This window comes from Megachile rotundata, chromosome 13, assembly GCF_050947335.1.
Source record: "Megachile rotundata isolate GNS110a chromosome 13, iyMegRotu1, whole genome shotgun sequence".
NCBI lineage: Eukaryota > Metazoa > Arthropoda > Insecta > Hymenoptera > Megachilidae > Megachile > Megachile rotundata.
Window position 1 is genome coordinate 11520758 of NC_134995.1, and position 14098 is coordinate 11534855.

Genomic DNA, 14098 nt, shown 5'->3' on the forward strand with positions numbered 1-14098 from the left:
TCAAAAATTGGCGTCCATCTAGCGGTGAAAGTTGGAACTACAAAAATAGAAAATTTCGATTTTCTCGAAAACTAGGGACTTTTCCGAAATTCTGAGATATACAAATTGCTCCTTGTGGCCTAAGGAATCGAACGAATATAATTATAGCCTGCTAGGACCATTAATAAAGAAAATAGAAAAATAGCCCATTTCATGGACTAAAAAATTGGCGTCCATCTAGCGGTGAAAGTTGGAACTACAAAAATATAAAAATTCGATTTTCTCGAAAACTAGCGAATTTTAAGTACTTCTGAGGCTCAGAAAGTCTTATGTGATCGCATTAGAACGAAAATAAAGCAATAAAAATTTCCTCAAAGCTTTAATAAAGAAAATAAAAAAAATGTCATTTTATGGAGAAAATTTGTGGCGCCATCTAGCGGCGAAACTGCGAACTAAACTGAAAAAACGTATGTCCGAACACGCGTTAAGGAAAAATATAACAAGTAATATTTCGCAACTTTGACGACATGGTATGCTACTTTAGACATTTTAAAGCAATTTGTTAAACGAGTTATTCGTTTTTTTGCCTATTAAGCCCAGAAAATCAATTTTTATTTGACCCCTTTACTGTGTGTTCGGACATACGTTTATTCAGTTTAGTTCGCAGTTTCGCCGCTAGACGGCGCCACAAATTTTCTCCATAAAATGACATTTTTTTAATTTTCTTTATTAATGGTCCTAGCAGGCCATAATTATATTCGTTCGATTACTTAGGCCACAAGGAGCAATTTGTATATCTCAGAATTTCGGAAAAGTCCCTAGTTTTCGAGAAAATCGAAATTTTCTATTTTTGTAGTTCCAACTTTCACCGCTAGATGGACGCCAATTTTTTAGTCCATGAAATGGGCTATTTTTCTATTTTCTTTAATAATGGTCCTAGCAGGCCATAATTATATTCGTTCGATTCCGTAGGCAACAAGGGACAATTTGTATATCTCAGAATTTCGGAAAAGTCCCTAGTTTTCGAGAAAATCGGGATTTTAGTTTTTCGTAGTTCCGCCGCTCGCCGCTAGATGGACGCCAATTTTTTAGTCCATAAATTTTCATTTTGCCGGTAAATTCAACCTCTACATGGAATCACTTCATAATACAGATGTGATATATTTTTTCGAATAAAAATATGTAAATATATTTAGCGGCAAAGAGATTTGAGTAAATATAGCAAGATGTACTGTTAATTAGTCTTACGACGAATTAACTTGTCGTGGAAAGGAAAGGATGGGAGATTCGATTCATTAAATAATAAATATTTAGCTGATATATAAAGAATCAAACTTTTATTTTCATAAAAATGTAAATGAACAAAGATTCATATCTGTCGATTTACGCAGCATAAAATTTAATAAATAGATTAACAAATCATAACAACGTCAAAAAATTACAATAAGTAATTTACAATACAGTTAATAGACATTAAAATCTATTAAAATAAAATTATTACATCATCGTCAACAGTTTATGTACTTTTCATTTTTTTAAACTCGGAATTCGTTTATAATTTCACATTAATCCTAAATGAAAATGTACTTGTGCAATTTTTTGAATTCATAAGCAATTTCCAAATTTCATTGGAATACAAAATATCTAAACTGAATCTATAAATACAGTAAACCCTTAACTTTAAGGATTAATACATTGACTGATCAAGGTTCTGAAAACAAATTCAGTCAGTATAATGATAGGAAAAACGTTATCTTTCAGTTTATTAAATTTAATTAAGATCCATAAAATCGAGAGTTTACTGTAACATTCAATATCGCTCTTTAATAAAAGTAACATCAGCTTCCTTATCAATAATATTCATATGATAACGTCATCGTTATCGATTATCCAACATTCGAATAATTACGCGAACACGTATTTAATATTCGCATAAAAGTGACAACGCAGTCCTCGGCATATACATTACATTCGACTAGATTATATTATTATAAGTCTCTCTACTAGTTTTTTTGCGTTTTTCATGTTTTTGTTCGTTTGGCTTTCGATCGAAGATTTTAACTCGTTTCGAACTTCTAACGTACGTGTACAGTGTGTCTAATAGTATTACATATGATAGAAATAATCTCAATTCTCAATGGCCAAGTCAATTGGGCACTCAGGGCCACCGCTAGAGTTCACGCTGCGTTAGATCAGTGATAGGCACCGACAACTCTCTATTTCTACGGATGGAAATGTATCAGGTGACAATACAGAAACAGGTGTTTCCCAAAATTTGGGATTTTGGAAAGAATTTAGTAAGTTAGAAATTTGAGAATTTAGAAAATTTCGGTGCCCCTCGACGCTAGCGGCAGTACTGTGGACACTATAATAGTAATAGTAATAATTAAGGGTGCGTAGAATCCGAAAGTTCGGATTAAACACCTTTATAGTAATAATTGTCATTTTCTAGATTCTCCTTCTTACATGCTATCGTTTTTAAAGTTTCGTATAAACCCTGCTAAAATTGCGTCAATCACGTCTGGCCAATTCTGTTCAAACAATTCGACAATGGAACAAGAAATTTATCTTTCATGCGTATACGTTATGTGCGCTCAAATAGTATTTGTGCTCGTTCGAAATAATGTTACAATCTTAAAAAACACAATGTTACGCTTTCAATTGACAAACGTATCTTTGCGTAAAAACCTATGATTTAAACTTACGATTACTTTTACTGTTATTCAGGCCTGTACATTTAGCGCATCGGCGCTTTTCTTCAAAAATATATGACATTAATAAAATAACTGTCGTAATCGAAAGTTTGCATAAGCAATTTGTGCAGAATACTTAGCAACATAAGCTTACTTTTTATACAACATCTTTTAAGTACTATATATTTACCAACTTATTAAACGCAGTTGTTGGAATTTACGAGGCATTACAAAGTAACACCTGTTGCTATTTTTAAAAGGTCTTACGATGCAAATTGAGATGTAAATGAAATTGATAGTGTTTACAGCTTCAAATCGAGTTACATAACTTATTGTTAGTCGTTATCTTTTAAGAACTAATTAGTCGCAATGTTCCTGGTACGATTAATAAAAGAGTGGACACCAAATCAATAACAACAATGAAATACTCGTGACTAGTATCGCGATTACAATAATTATAGGACGTAAAGAACTTTACGACTGTCCCTCGTACTTTCGTGAGCGAAACTCATTAGAAGTAAATACGCGTATTTGTATACGTGAATTGACTCGAAACACGCGCGCATATTTCCTTAATTATTCGGCGTTGTGGTTAAAATACAGTGCTGTAAGTTCTCCATTTGACTGACAATAAAGATAACTGTCCATAGTCGAACGTAGGCCTTGTCTGTTTATGTGTTGGGTAGTAATCAATAATTGTATGCTAGGCTCGGTTGATAATAACGTCATATTGTCATTTCGCAAATAAAGTCGTTTATGTGTCACGAGAAATTTGCAGGCTACACTTGCTCATTAACTTGCAAATTTCTTTGTAGATTAATGTCTACATCCTTTACCGAGACGTTCGCACACTTCGACACTACCGTGTAATCTGATTCCCGTTTCTACGCAGCGGATAAACGGGTTTCGAAGTTTTTAATTAAGGAATTTGGACATTGACAATATTTCAAATTCTCCGCAGATCTATTGTACAAAGTCAAGACGCAAATCAATGAGCGGGTGTAGCTTTTCGTGTCATATTTCGTTTCACTCATGCTTGATCCCTTAATCCAAATTTTCATTAACTTCGGTTCGAATAAATGTACTTCGACAACAGGAAGGGTAGATCTTCGGCAAAGATCTCCGTCAGAAAGGTTACGGGATCGTACGAATTACCTACAATGCATTGACTGTTTATCAGAAGCCCGTATACCGCAAATATTCATATATTCAGCGTGGATACTTATTCATTTAAGTCCGTGATTTAATTCTGAATTTCCCTTTCTACAATATCGATATTGGTGTTTGAAATATCGAAGCCTCCGATGCGAATAAAAGATGACCTAAAAAATGTGTACGGTGCACAACAACACAGCACGTTTCGCAACAATGATAAACCTCGATTTCGCTTTGCTTATCAACTTCGATCCTCGAAGAGGCGCAACAATGTTTTCTTCCCTACGTGTAGGGACTCGATTCGACGCACTTCGATTATACGTGAACCTGCCTCGAGACGTTGTCGAGTGCCTCCTTGGCAAACACTCCTCGACAAATCCGGGAACAGGCGTCGAAGCACGCTTCCTTCTGAAGATGAGAAACCATTTTGTCCGGGTCGCGGACACGCGTGCATCTTATTCGCTCGACATCAGCTGCACGCTATCGTCCGCCGATCTGTGAAGCCGACGAACGTCCGATAATGATCGAATCGGCGTCGGATGCAGCAAAGAGAACGTGTGCGAATGGCGATCTGAAAAATTACAAGGAGAATTAGATTCGATGGAATAAACGTATTTTAACATTTAGAGATACATTTCTTGGTCAAAAATTGGTAAACAGTTTTCCTCCACGGAAAATTAATACCGAAAGTTTGAACGAATAACAGACACGCCTACAGGGGTACAACGATTAATTTATGCGGGTTAAAAATAAGGTGAAATCGATCGTATATGTCTATAAGCAGGCATCAAGGTCGGGAACAAGTGTCTATTCGAATATGCATATGTAGGTGTACACGAATCCGGTTCGTGAGAATATTTTCAAACGTGTCTATGTCGATTTCCATATTTATCGCATGCTGCGCGAAATTCGTAGGAATCTTATTAGTATGTAAGTGGAATATTAGAGATTAAGTGGCACGAAAGCACCGGTAATTACGCTTCGAAGAATTGGTGTTTCAAGTATTAGCTTGTGATCAAACAGATTTCGAAACCTGATGCAATTCTGTGACACAAACACTCGTCATATATCAATTTTAAGCTTATAATCTACTGTAAATGACTGTCTTCATGATACAAACTGGTACTGCTCTGTAAAATTGCAAAATAAGAGCTATTTTATTTCACATTCTAACATCATCGATGATCTAACAGATCCATGAGATAAGAAAGAAATTTATTACCTAGATTTAAAAGAATCTCGAGATGACCTTACTGCCGCCTATCGATCCCTCGTTAAATTTTAATAAGACCCCCAATTTCTTCCAACTTCTCTAATGAGCTTCTTTCGTCCGCCAATTAGGTGTATAATTAAACTTCTCGAGTAATTGTAATCTTCCATTGACGTCATCAATGCGGCGAAACGATCAATTATATGGAACTAATATTTATTCAAGCATCGGAGAAATGGATAGCAAATTCGTGTTAGCGTAACTTATGCAGGCAAAACACGCGAACTGTGGGCTACATGTAGGTACACACGTACGTCCCGTAAATATAACGATGGCGGTGTTCAAATTTTACCATCGCACCTCTTATATCCGTGGATGGTTCGCTTCTGGACAGCTCCTGATCGTTGCTCGAGTACATCGGTATCTTCGACGGACTTTTGTAGTGTGCCAGGACGTCATTCTTGTCGGACATGTTCTGATTGTGATGGGGAAAGTGGAAGGCTGTCGTGTGGGGCCACGAAGCGGGCGGTGGACTGCGAACCAAGTGTTCGTGCACCTGTGCCAACGTCAAAGGATCTGTGTCACCCAACTCCTGAAAATGAATTATTTCATTAACGTAACTTTCTGGCAAATAATTATTACTTTGTTCGTTTGCAAAAATAATTAAATACCGAACTTAAATAAGAGTCGAATCTTTGTTTAAATGATAGATTTTCTTTGAGATCGAAGTTTCTTTCAGATTGAAGTTGCAATTGAAAATAATTAAATACTGAACTTGTCAAAATGAGAGACGAGTCGGTAAAATTTTCTTTGACTAAGATTTTATTACGAAATCAAGAAAGTTGTCAGTGTCAGAAAATCTTGGATAAACAACGCTCGCCCCATTGTTTTCGGTGATTGAACGTTTTGGAACTCGCCCAAAGTTCAACAATAAACTCCAGATAAAGTACATAAAGTTCTATGTACCCTAGAGGCTACAATAGCGAGGGTCATTGTGACCGCACCCTACCGGTCGAGGGTTAATGGAATGAATGTAGTGTCTTTTATAACGGATATCAGCTGAATGATCAATAGCTGGATCCGGCAAATCTGTCTCTTGCATTATCCTTCGAGAATAATACCAACTTTCAGACAGAAACGAGTTTTCAACGGTAATAAACCTAATCATTCATCTCCCACGGGGGTGATATAATATTGACTTTCTTGAAACACTTGCTTGCGAACTTTATATACTTGAATATTATCTTTGAAAAGAAAAGCAAGGTTAATATAACAATTAAACAGAAATATCATTTATAAATTGTTAAAATATTAAAAAGGTGTTAAAGAAAAATTTGTTATGCGCTTATGAGACAATGTTTAGAAAAGAAAATAAGCAACCCCTGTTACCGACAGCCTTAATGGACCAGAACACGGTAAGTCGCTTAAAGACATTTCATTTACCAAGAAATATTACTTGCGCTTATACCCTTTTAACCTTGGTAAAAACCGAAACGAAAGTGATTCATTCGATAAAGATCGACAAAGAAAAAAGAAATACGTCGTCCTTAGCGAGCGTGATCCTTTTTTGTTCACTATCAAGTTCACGCTAGCATTAATAATGCAACGGGGCTCGATCGATCTTAGTAATAAAAGTGAACACTATTCACCTGAGACATCAGAATGGCGTCGTCTGACTCGGATTCTCCCAAGGACTCCACGAGGCTTTCCCGACTTGCCAGAATCTGGAAAACACGATATCAATCAGAGAATGTTGTATAGATACACTGATGAAATGTAGGGACATTGTGATATACAGATCTCGAAATATATAGATACGAAAATACAGTTATATTAGGGGATGTGGAGATCTGGGGATGTGGAGGTCTGGGAATGTGGAGATCTGGGGATTCAGGGTAGAGTTCTGGAAATGTAGGATCTGGGGATACATGAATTTACTGCTCTAGGTATGTGGAGGCATACAGATCTGATTTAGGTATTTGGAGCTCTAGATATTTAAGGGTTTAGACATTTACAATCTGACTCAGACTCAGACATTAGAGGAGCTAATTATTTGTGAGTCTAGGAGAGAGTGAGTACTTGATATCTAGGTGTCTGAACATAGAGAGACTTGGAGGTCTATGTGGAGACATATGGACCTGCTTTAGGTATTTGAAGCTCTAGATATTTGAGGGTTTAGACATTTACAATCTAACTCAGACTCAGACATTAAAGAAGCTAATTATTTGTGAGTCTAGAAGAGAGTAAGCACTTGAGATCTAGGTGTCTGAACATACAGAGATCTGGAGGTCTATATGGAGGCATACAGACCTGATTTAGGTATTTGGAGCTCTAGATATTTAAGGGTTTAGACATTTACAATCTAACTCAGACTCAGACATTAGAGAAGCTAATTATTTGTGAGTCTAGAAGAGAGTAAGCACTTGACATTTAGGTGTCTGAACATACACAGATCTGGAGATCTATGTGAAAACATGGATCTGATTTACGTATATGAAGCTCTAGATATTTAAGAGCATAAATATTCAGAAATCTAACTCAGAGGAGCTAAATATTTAGGAGTCCAGGTGATTGTAACTACTTGGGATCTAGGTATTTGAAGAGATGTGGAAGTCTATCGATGGTCTCTGAAGTCTATGTGACGATCCAGGTATTTGGGAATCTGGAACATATGGAGAACCTACAGATAGAAGAGCAAGGATAAATTTCGCAAAAGAAACGTTGCCGCAAGTTTGGCAACAAAAGTGTTATCGATTGGTACCTCTAAGAAAGGGTTATCCTGTCGGCTGAGCCTAAGTGCCTCCATGTCCTGATCGATGTTCCGCGTTCTGCCAGGTGTCAAGGTTAAAATAGAGTGCGACGGTGATGGCTGACAAGCGACGACTACATCGACGGCTGCCACGCTCAAGGTCGACGGAATTCTCGACACCTGGGTGTCATTCTCGCTGCCGCTACGCCTGCAAGCGTTCGTGATGATCGCTGAAACAGATAGCATCGGTAGTTGAAAATACCAAGAAAATTGCATTGCAAACTAACCGGGTGAACTTCACCCTCCAAATTATATCTTGTTTAACAAGATTCTTGTCGTACCAAGAAAACTATATTGCATTTGAAGCTGACGTTAACCAGGTGGATTTTACCCTCCAAATTATATCTTGTTTAACAAGATTCTTGTCGTACCAAGAAAACCACACTGCATTCGAAACTAACATTGACTTCTAGCAGGTGAACTTCACCCTCCAAATCATATCTTATTTATTAAGATAGAAAAAATATTGTTATACTAAGAAAACCACATTGAATTTGAAACTGACGATAACCTCCACCAGATGAACTTCACCCTCCAAATTTTTGACCTTGTTTTCTTCTAAAGTTACATGAAATTTTGTTACCGTATCTTAAGGAGATTAATCTTTCGCGCATCCGCTATATCATACTTTCGTATATAGATACACGGAGCTTAAATTAATCACTGCTATTCTATTTTGCTCCACAATATAAATATCGTGCGCTTTTTTATTTACACCGGTACGGTTCACTTTGTTAAGAACTTCCACGATTACTTGCTAGACTTTTCTAAAAAAAAATTCCCTCTTTTTCCTTTCCTTTTTTCTGCGAGAAAGTTTTTCTCACGCGTGCTACCACTTTAAAAGAGTGCTTTTTAAAGCCGCTTCTGAGGGAAGTTTAACATCAAACTATGTACTGTTCAATTTTCTGTGAAATTAAGAATTAAACATTTTAAAGAAGAATGTATGAATCGATGTTCGATAAAATTCTTCGAAATTATAGAAATTGTAGATCTTGATTTTTGTAATAGCAAGTTGAAGCAAAGAGAAGATAAAACTTTATAAGTTTCCTGATAAAAAGAAAGGGTATTTGCAACTTACCAGGAGTCTCGACTTTTGGAGCACGTTCCATCTCTTCGTCCTCGTTGATCTTCATCCCTAATGTAAGTTTTTTCGTCTTAAAAAAGTTGGAAAGAAACGCTGCGCCCTTTCGCTTTACCCGGTCGTATCGTTGAGCGTTCTCCGACGACACGTGTATCATAATTCGTCTGAAACCCAAAGACAACCCTCATTTATTCAACGAACAATCTTTACTTACAAAAAGTTCCTGTCAAGTTTTTATTTTTTAGTTCGCCGGATTACATTGTAAAAGAATTAATTTAAAAATTACGCTTTCATCCCTTGTGTAATTTGCACTCACTTTGGTGAAATGTTACTTGGACAAAATAATGGTCCCAGGAAAGGGTCAAAAATGAGACTATGCCCACTGGTGTCCCATACGTTGATACACGTTTACTTAACTACACATTCGTTCTTAACACGAGCTTCACTTGATTAAAAAATCCTAATAAAACATTAAGAACTATCGCACGAAAATTCTATGATTTAAAATCAAGAGAAAGGCGTCGATATTCTGAAGTACCAGAGTTTTCAAAAACGAACGAATGTCCATTGTCAGATACGCGAAACTCTTTTCGGTAGACTCCTCGATAGACTCGAAAGAAAAGCGAGCACCGGGTCCAGGAAGAGGACCAACGTTCACGATCCTCGGCGCTCGCATTGCCAACTGCAGCTGCAGGAGGGTGTGCTTCGCTGTTTCTCGCACGATTTTGCGCAGCTGCAAGTGGTCGAAGAGCAACGGAGAAAGAGGAAGGAGTGTGCGTGACGAGGTAAGAAACGAGCGGCAAAAAACAGAGAGGACAGTGGTGAGGGCACCTCGGAACAGAAGTGTTTGAAAAGTACCGCGGGAACAAGTGCAACCCCTGAGAGGCTCGTTTCTTTCCCTTTCGATCGTGGCCCACATTCCGGACTACTCTTTCATCTCGAAATACCTAAATGAACATGCTATCAAACATTCAGGGATCTTAGGATTAAGCTACCTGATCGCTATTATATTTCACTAATTAAGATTACTTCGATTATTAACATCATTCAATTTTATATCATATTGACTTCAATATATCAGGTTAACTTCAATGAGATACAATTCCACGTGTACCAGTTGAACGCAACTAAATTTGATACATTTAAATTTAATACTAAATGAGTAGAATTTAAGGAAGACTTGAAAATTTGTACATTTGAACATTAGCGAATTAGGGAGGTTTAGAATCTATAGGCACTTGACTACATGGAGAACGGTCGTTCACAGAGATTTTACATGAAAAGCAACTGCGATGATAATTCTAATATTTCAATATCATCACGTGTCCCAGTTGGACGCAATTAAAGATACATTTCAATTTAATACTAAAGCCTTAGAATTTAAGGAAAACTTGAAAATTTGTGCATTTGAACATTAACGAACGCAAGTTTCAGAGTCTATGGACACTTGACTACATTGATTCACAGAAATTTTACATGAGAAGCAACTGTGATAATAATTCTAATCTTTCAATATCACCGCGTGTCCCATTTGGACGCAATTAAAGATACATTTCAATTTAACACTAAAGCCTTAGAATTTAAGGAAGACTTGAAAATTTGTACATTTGAACATTAGGGAACGCAAGTTTCAGAGTCTATAGACACTTGACTACAATGGTTCACAGAAATTTTACATGAGAAGCAACTGCGATAACAATTCGAATCTTTCAATATCACCGCGTGTCCCAGTTGGACACAAATAAAGATACATTTCAATTTAACAGTAAAACCTTAGAATTTAAGGAAGACTTGAAAATTTGTACACTTAAGCATTAGTGAACGCAAGTTTCAGAGTCTATAGACACTTGACTACATTGATTCACAGAAATTTCACATGAGAAGCAACTGCGATAACAATTCGAATCTTCCAATATCAACTGCTATCTACCCTAACATTAATGTCTACATCGTCCGAAACTATCTACCCTAACATTACCGTAACATCTACATCGAGGCATACATACATTGGCCAGGCATACATCGGTACTATACAATGTCTTCAATTTCCACAAGCCTACACAGAAGATAAGTTAGATCGGCGGGTTGATTAGAGCATCCCGTGTCAGAGAGCTTTGCCAGTCATCCTCCGACCCCTCCTTCTAGAACGACACGCGATCTAGGGGAAGCTGCTCCCAGAATTGGCGTTAGCCGGTGTTTTTCCAGCGGGTAACATCTCGTGGCTGAACCGGCGATCGATCGTCCTCCTCCACCCACAAGGCACGGACACGGCTCGTAAATCGGGACGACACCGCACGACACCGTTTCTGCGCGTCACTCTTCCCTTTCTGCTCGTTTTACTTACTTCTTCGAGGTGGACGCACCTGCTTCATTTTCCCGGGTGTCAGCTACGCTGGCAGAGGACCGATGGACGACGGTGTTCACGGCGCGGGCGCGGGCGCGACTAGCACCGACTCAGGGCTGCATCCGACCCCGGAACAGGGTTGAGACTTTGCGGCGGTTGCCTGCGACCATCGCCTTTGGACACGCGCACTGCGACGATTCCACCCTCTTCGGTTCTTGCTCTACAGGCTCCTCGGGTACTCCTTTTCACCCCGTGCAAATATACGGGGTGAATCGCTAATCCTCGCCGTCTCTAGGGAAACCAGACAAAATTTTACAAAAAGTTCTTCATCGATTTTTGCTTTCTGTCTCTAAATTTTGTGTAATTTTGATCTGCGTCGTCCACTTAAAATATTGTCCGTAAAAGACATAATTATGAAAACAAACTTATGTATTCGGGTCAAGTGTACGACAAGCTCGTGTCCAAAAATTTAGATAATTTTTAAAAGCGAATTACACTTACAAGCCTTATTGAAAATTGCCGTATCTGTTAATTCTTTCTTTATCAACGATCTGCACCTAGAAATTGTTATTGTCATGTTATGGTCTCTGTGGAAATTTATTCTCTCTAATTAATGTCTTTCAGAACTCACCCTGTAGATGTCCAGGCTGCCTACTTCGTTTGCTACCTCGTTAATCGCGCCAGCGAAGCGGGGTTAATTAGGCGAAGGATGGGTTGTCTTCAGGGTTGATAGGTTTGTCGGAGATTAGTTTGTCCGTGGACCTAAATGTCACTGTGTCCACGAATTTTAGAAGCTTCATAAAGATGTTTGTCCACGATGATTTCCCTAGGTGGTATCAATATCGAGTGTACACGTGCACTGGACGCAATAATTCTGATTCTTTCTGATTTCAATCTGTATGATTCATCGCGTGTAGATTGCTTCGTTGTGATTGCTACGGGATAGAATTTGTGAAGAGTATACTCAAAATTTAAGTGCTGTTAAAATTGCTTTTTTATACTAATGGGTGAATCATTTCATGAGCGCGGTTAAATTATGCAAAATTTAATCATGTTGAATTATTAAAAAGATTTTCAGGCAAAAGAGTTAGTTTTATTGGTCACATCTCTGTGCTAGGTCTATAAGTTCTATCGTTTGCAAAACCTCGTTGGAAAATACCCAATGATTGTGTTTACTCGGTAAACAGCTGTAGATAATTATGAAACGTTCATCTTTTAATACACACTTGTAAACGTACAAGATTCCTAATGCAAACACGCACCATAAATGAAAGCCTGAATGATTTACGAAATCGTTACAAGAATTCTTTATTAATATACAATATTCCTTATCGATTAGCCTCGATGCAATTTTATTTCAACATAAAGTCTGAGCAAGATAATTTCGTTACTTTGCGAAACAAGGTTTGAAGATTTCAACGATTGGAGAAAATTCAATTTTCTTCTTTGAATCTGTTGAATCATGAGGAAGATATATCGTAAAAATTAAGGGGAAGCATGCTAATTATGTTGTGAGTTTATAAATGTTGAAAAGAATTTTTCCGAAAGATCCGACGAAGAAAATTGATTTCTGAACGTACAAATCGGTGAATTCATAAACTTGACAAATTCGTTGTGATAGAAAAGATAGTTCGAAGATAAAGCAATTGAAACAATTGACGCTTCTTCGGAACACTCGTAATCGAACGCTGATAAATGACACTGATAACTCTAAAAATATCTTCGGCCGTCGATCAATCTTCCGGTTTAATCCGCGGTAACTCTTCAAAATTTCCACCAGAGTTTAACACGTTGAATGTCACGAGGGTCACCCTGTCACAAATCTTTTTTAATTTTGACTATGGTGTGCAAAGTATAAAAAGCTAACCTCGAGTATTTAAATTGTTAGTCACAGTGTTTCTTCACCCAATTTTTCAATTCCACAAAATTAAGCACTCCGAATAATTTTAGAATACGAAATCGTACATAATTTTCATCACTGCAGCATTCAACGTGTTAAAACGATGTTTCCTGTTCACTAAAACACATTTTTATAAAACGTTTTTCACGACTTAATCGTTCAGCATGTTATTGTACCGACCGCGATTCAATTATTCAATTGTCGGAATCGCTTTCAGCGAGTTCACGATGCTACTGATTGCGAAACGAGTAAACTTGGTGTTCCTCGACCGTGCAATGATAAGAATTAATCGTGGCAGAAGCTTTAAATTGTACACGTTCTAGCATTGATACGTTCTAACGACAATTTTGCGTTATTAAATGTTATCAAAATTAAAGTTACTAAAATTCAAAATAAATTTTTAAATTTGTCAATCAATTTATGAAATTTGAACATTTTTTATTAACTCGACGAATCCAAATGTTCCAATTATTATTACAATGTTGAATTATTATAATTCGAAATGTAATGCAGTATCCTAGAAAATTTCAGTGTGTATCTAGGATTTTATTTACGACCTCGCTATATCGAGACTACAGGCAGAAAATGAGATCATCTAGATAATGAAAAAAGCTGTTCCCCTTTTTTCTCCCCTTGTTCCATAATCGACGAGGGTTAGTGGTGAAGCATTAACGGAGATTCAGCGATAACGCGGATCGAGCGTTATTTTACTTAGCGTCTGATGATAGTAACGAGTTCGGATGCACATTTGTCGAGATTCTCCTTTAAAAACCAACATAAAATTATCTACACTTGATTCGTAAGAGAGGAATTCGAAAGAGGAAGTGCGAGGAAGAGATGAAAATTTAGCTTCATGGGAAAGTCTAGAGGACCAAGGAGTCTATACGTTTCGATTGTCCTTTGAATTCCTTCGTGAATTGATCCAGA

At 37.3% G+C, this 14098-nt stretch overlaps 1 protein-coding gene across 4 annotated transcripts; it reads right to left on the bottom strand.

Annotated features, from left to right (window-relative positions):
- Nucleotides 1-1299: 1299 nt before the first annotated feature.
- Nucleotides 1300-13952, bottom strand: LOC100884121 (uncharacterized). Of its 4 annotated transcripts, none has more exons than XM_076538619.1 (9): nt 12852-13952; nt 11903-12206; nt 11773-11828; nt 11291-11562; nt 8925-9091; nt 7799-8016; nt 6687-6761; nt 5398-5629; nt 1300-4398 (listed from the first exon to the last, which is right to left on the bottom strand). In XM_076538619.1, the coding sequence occupies exons 5-9, from the start codon at nt 9082-9084 to the stop codon at nt 4283-4285; spliced, it is 801 nt and encodes a 266-aa protein (XP_076394734.1). In that variant the 5' UTR covers nt 9085-9091; nt 11291-11562; nt 11773-11828; nt 11903-12206; nt 12852-13952; the 3' UTR covers nt 1300-4282. The 4 variants fall into 4 exon arrangements, with proteins under 4 accessions (XP_076394734.1, XP_076394733.1, XP_003705927.2 ...); XM_076538618.1 differs by having other exon boundaries at nt 11272-11562; XM_003705879.3 differs by lacking the exons at nt 11291-11562; nt 11773-11828; nt 11903-12206; nt 12852-13952 and adding an exon at nt 10934-11265.
- Between the last annotated feature and the right edge of the window lie 146 nt (nt 13953-14098).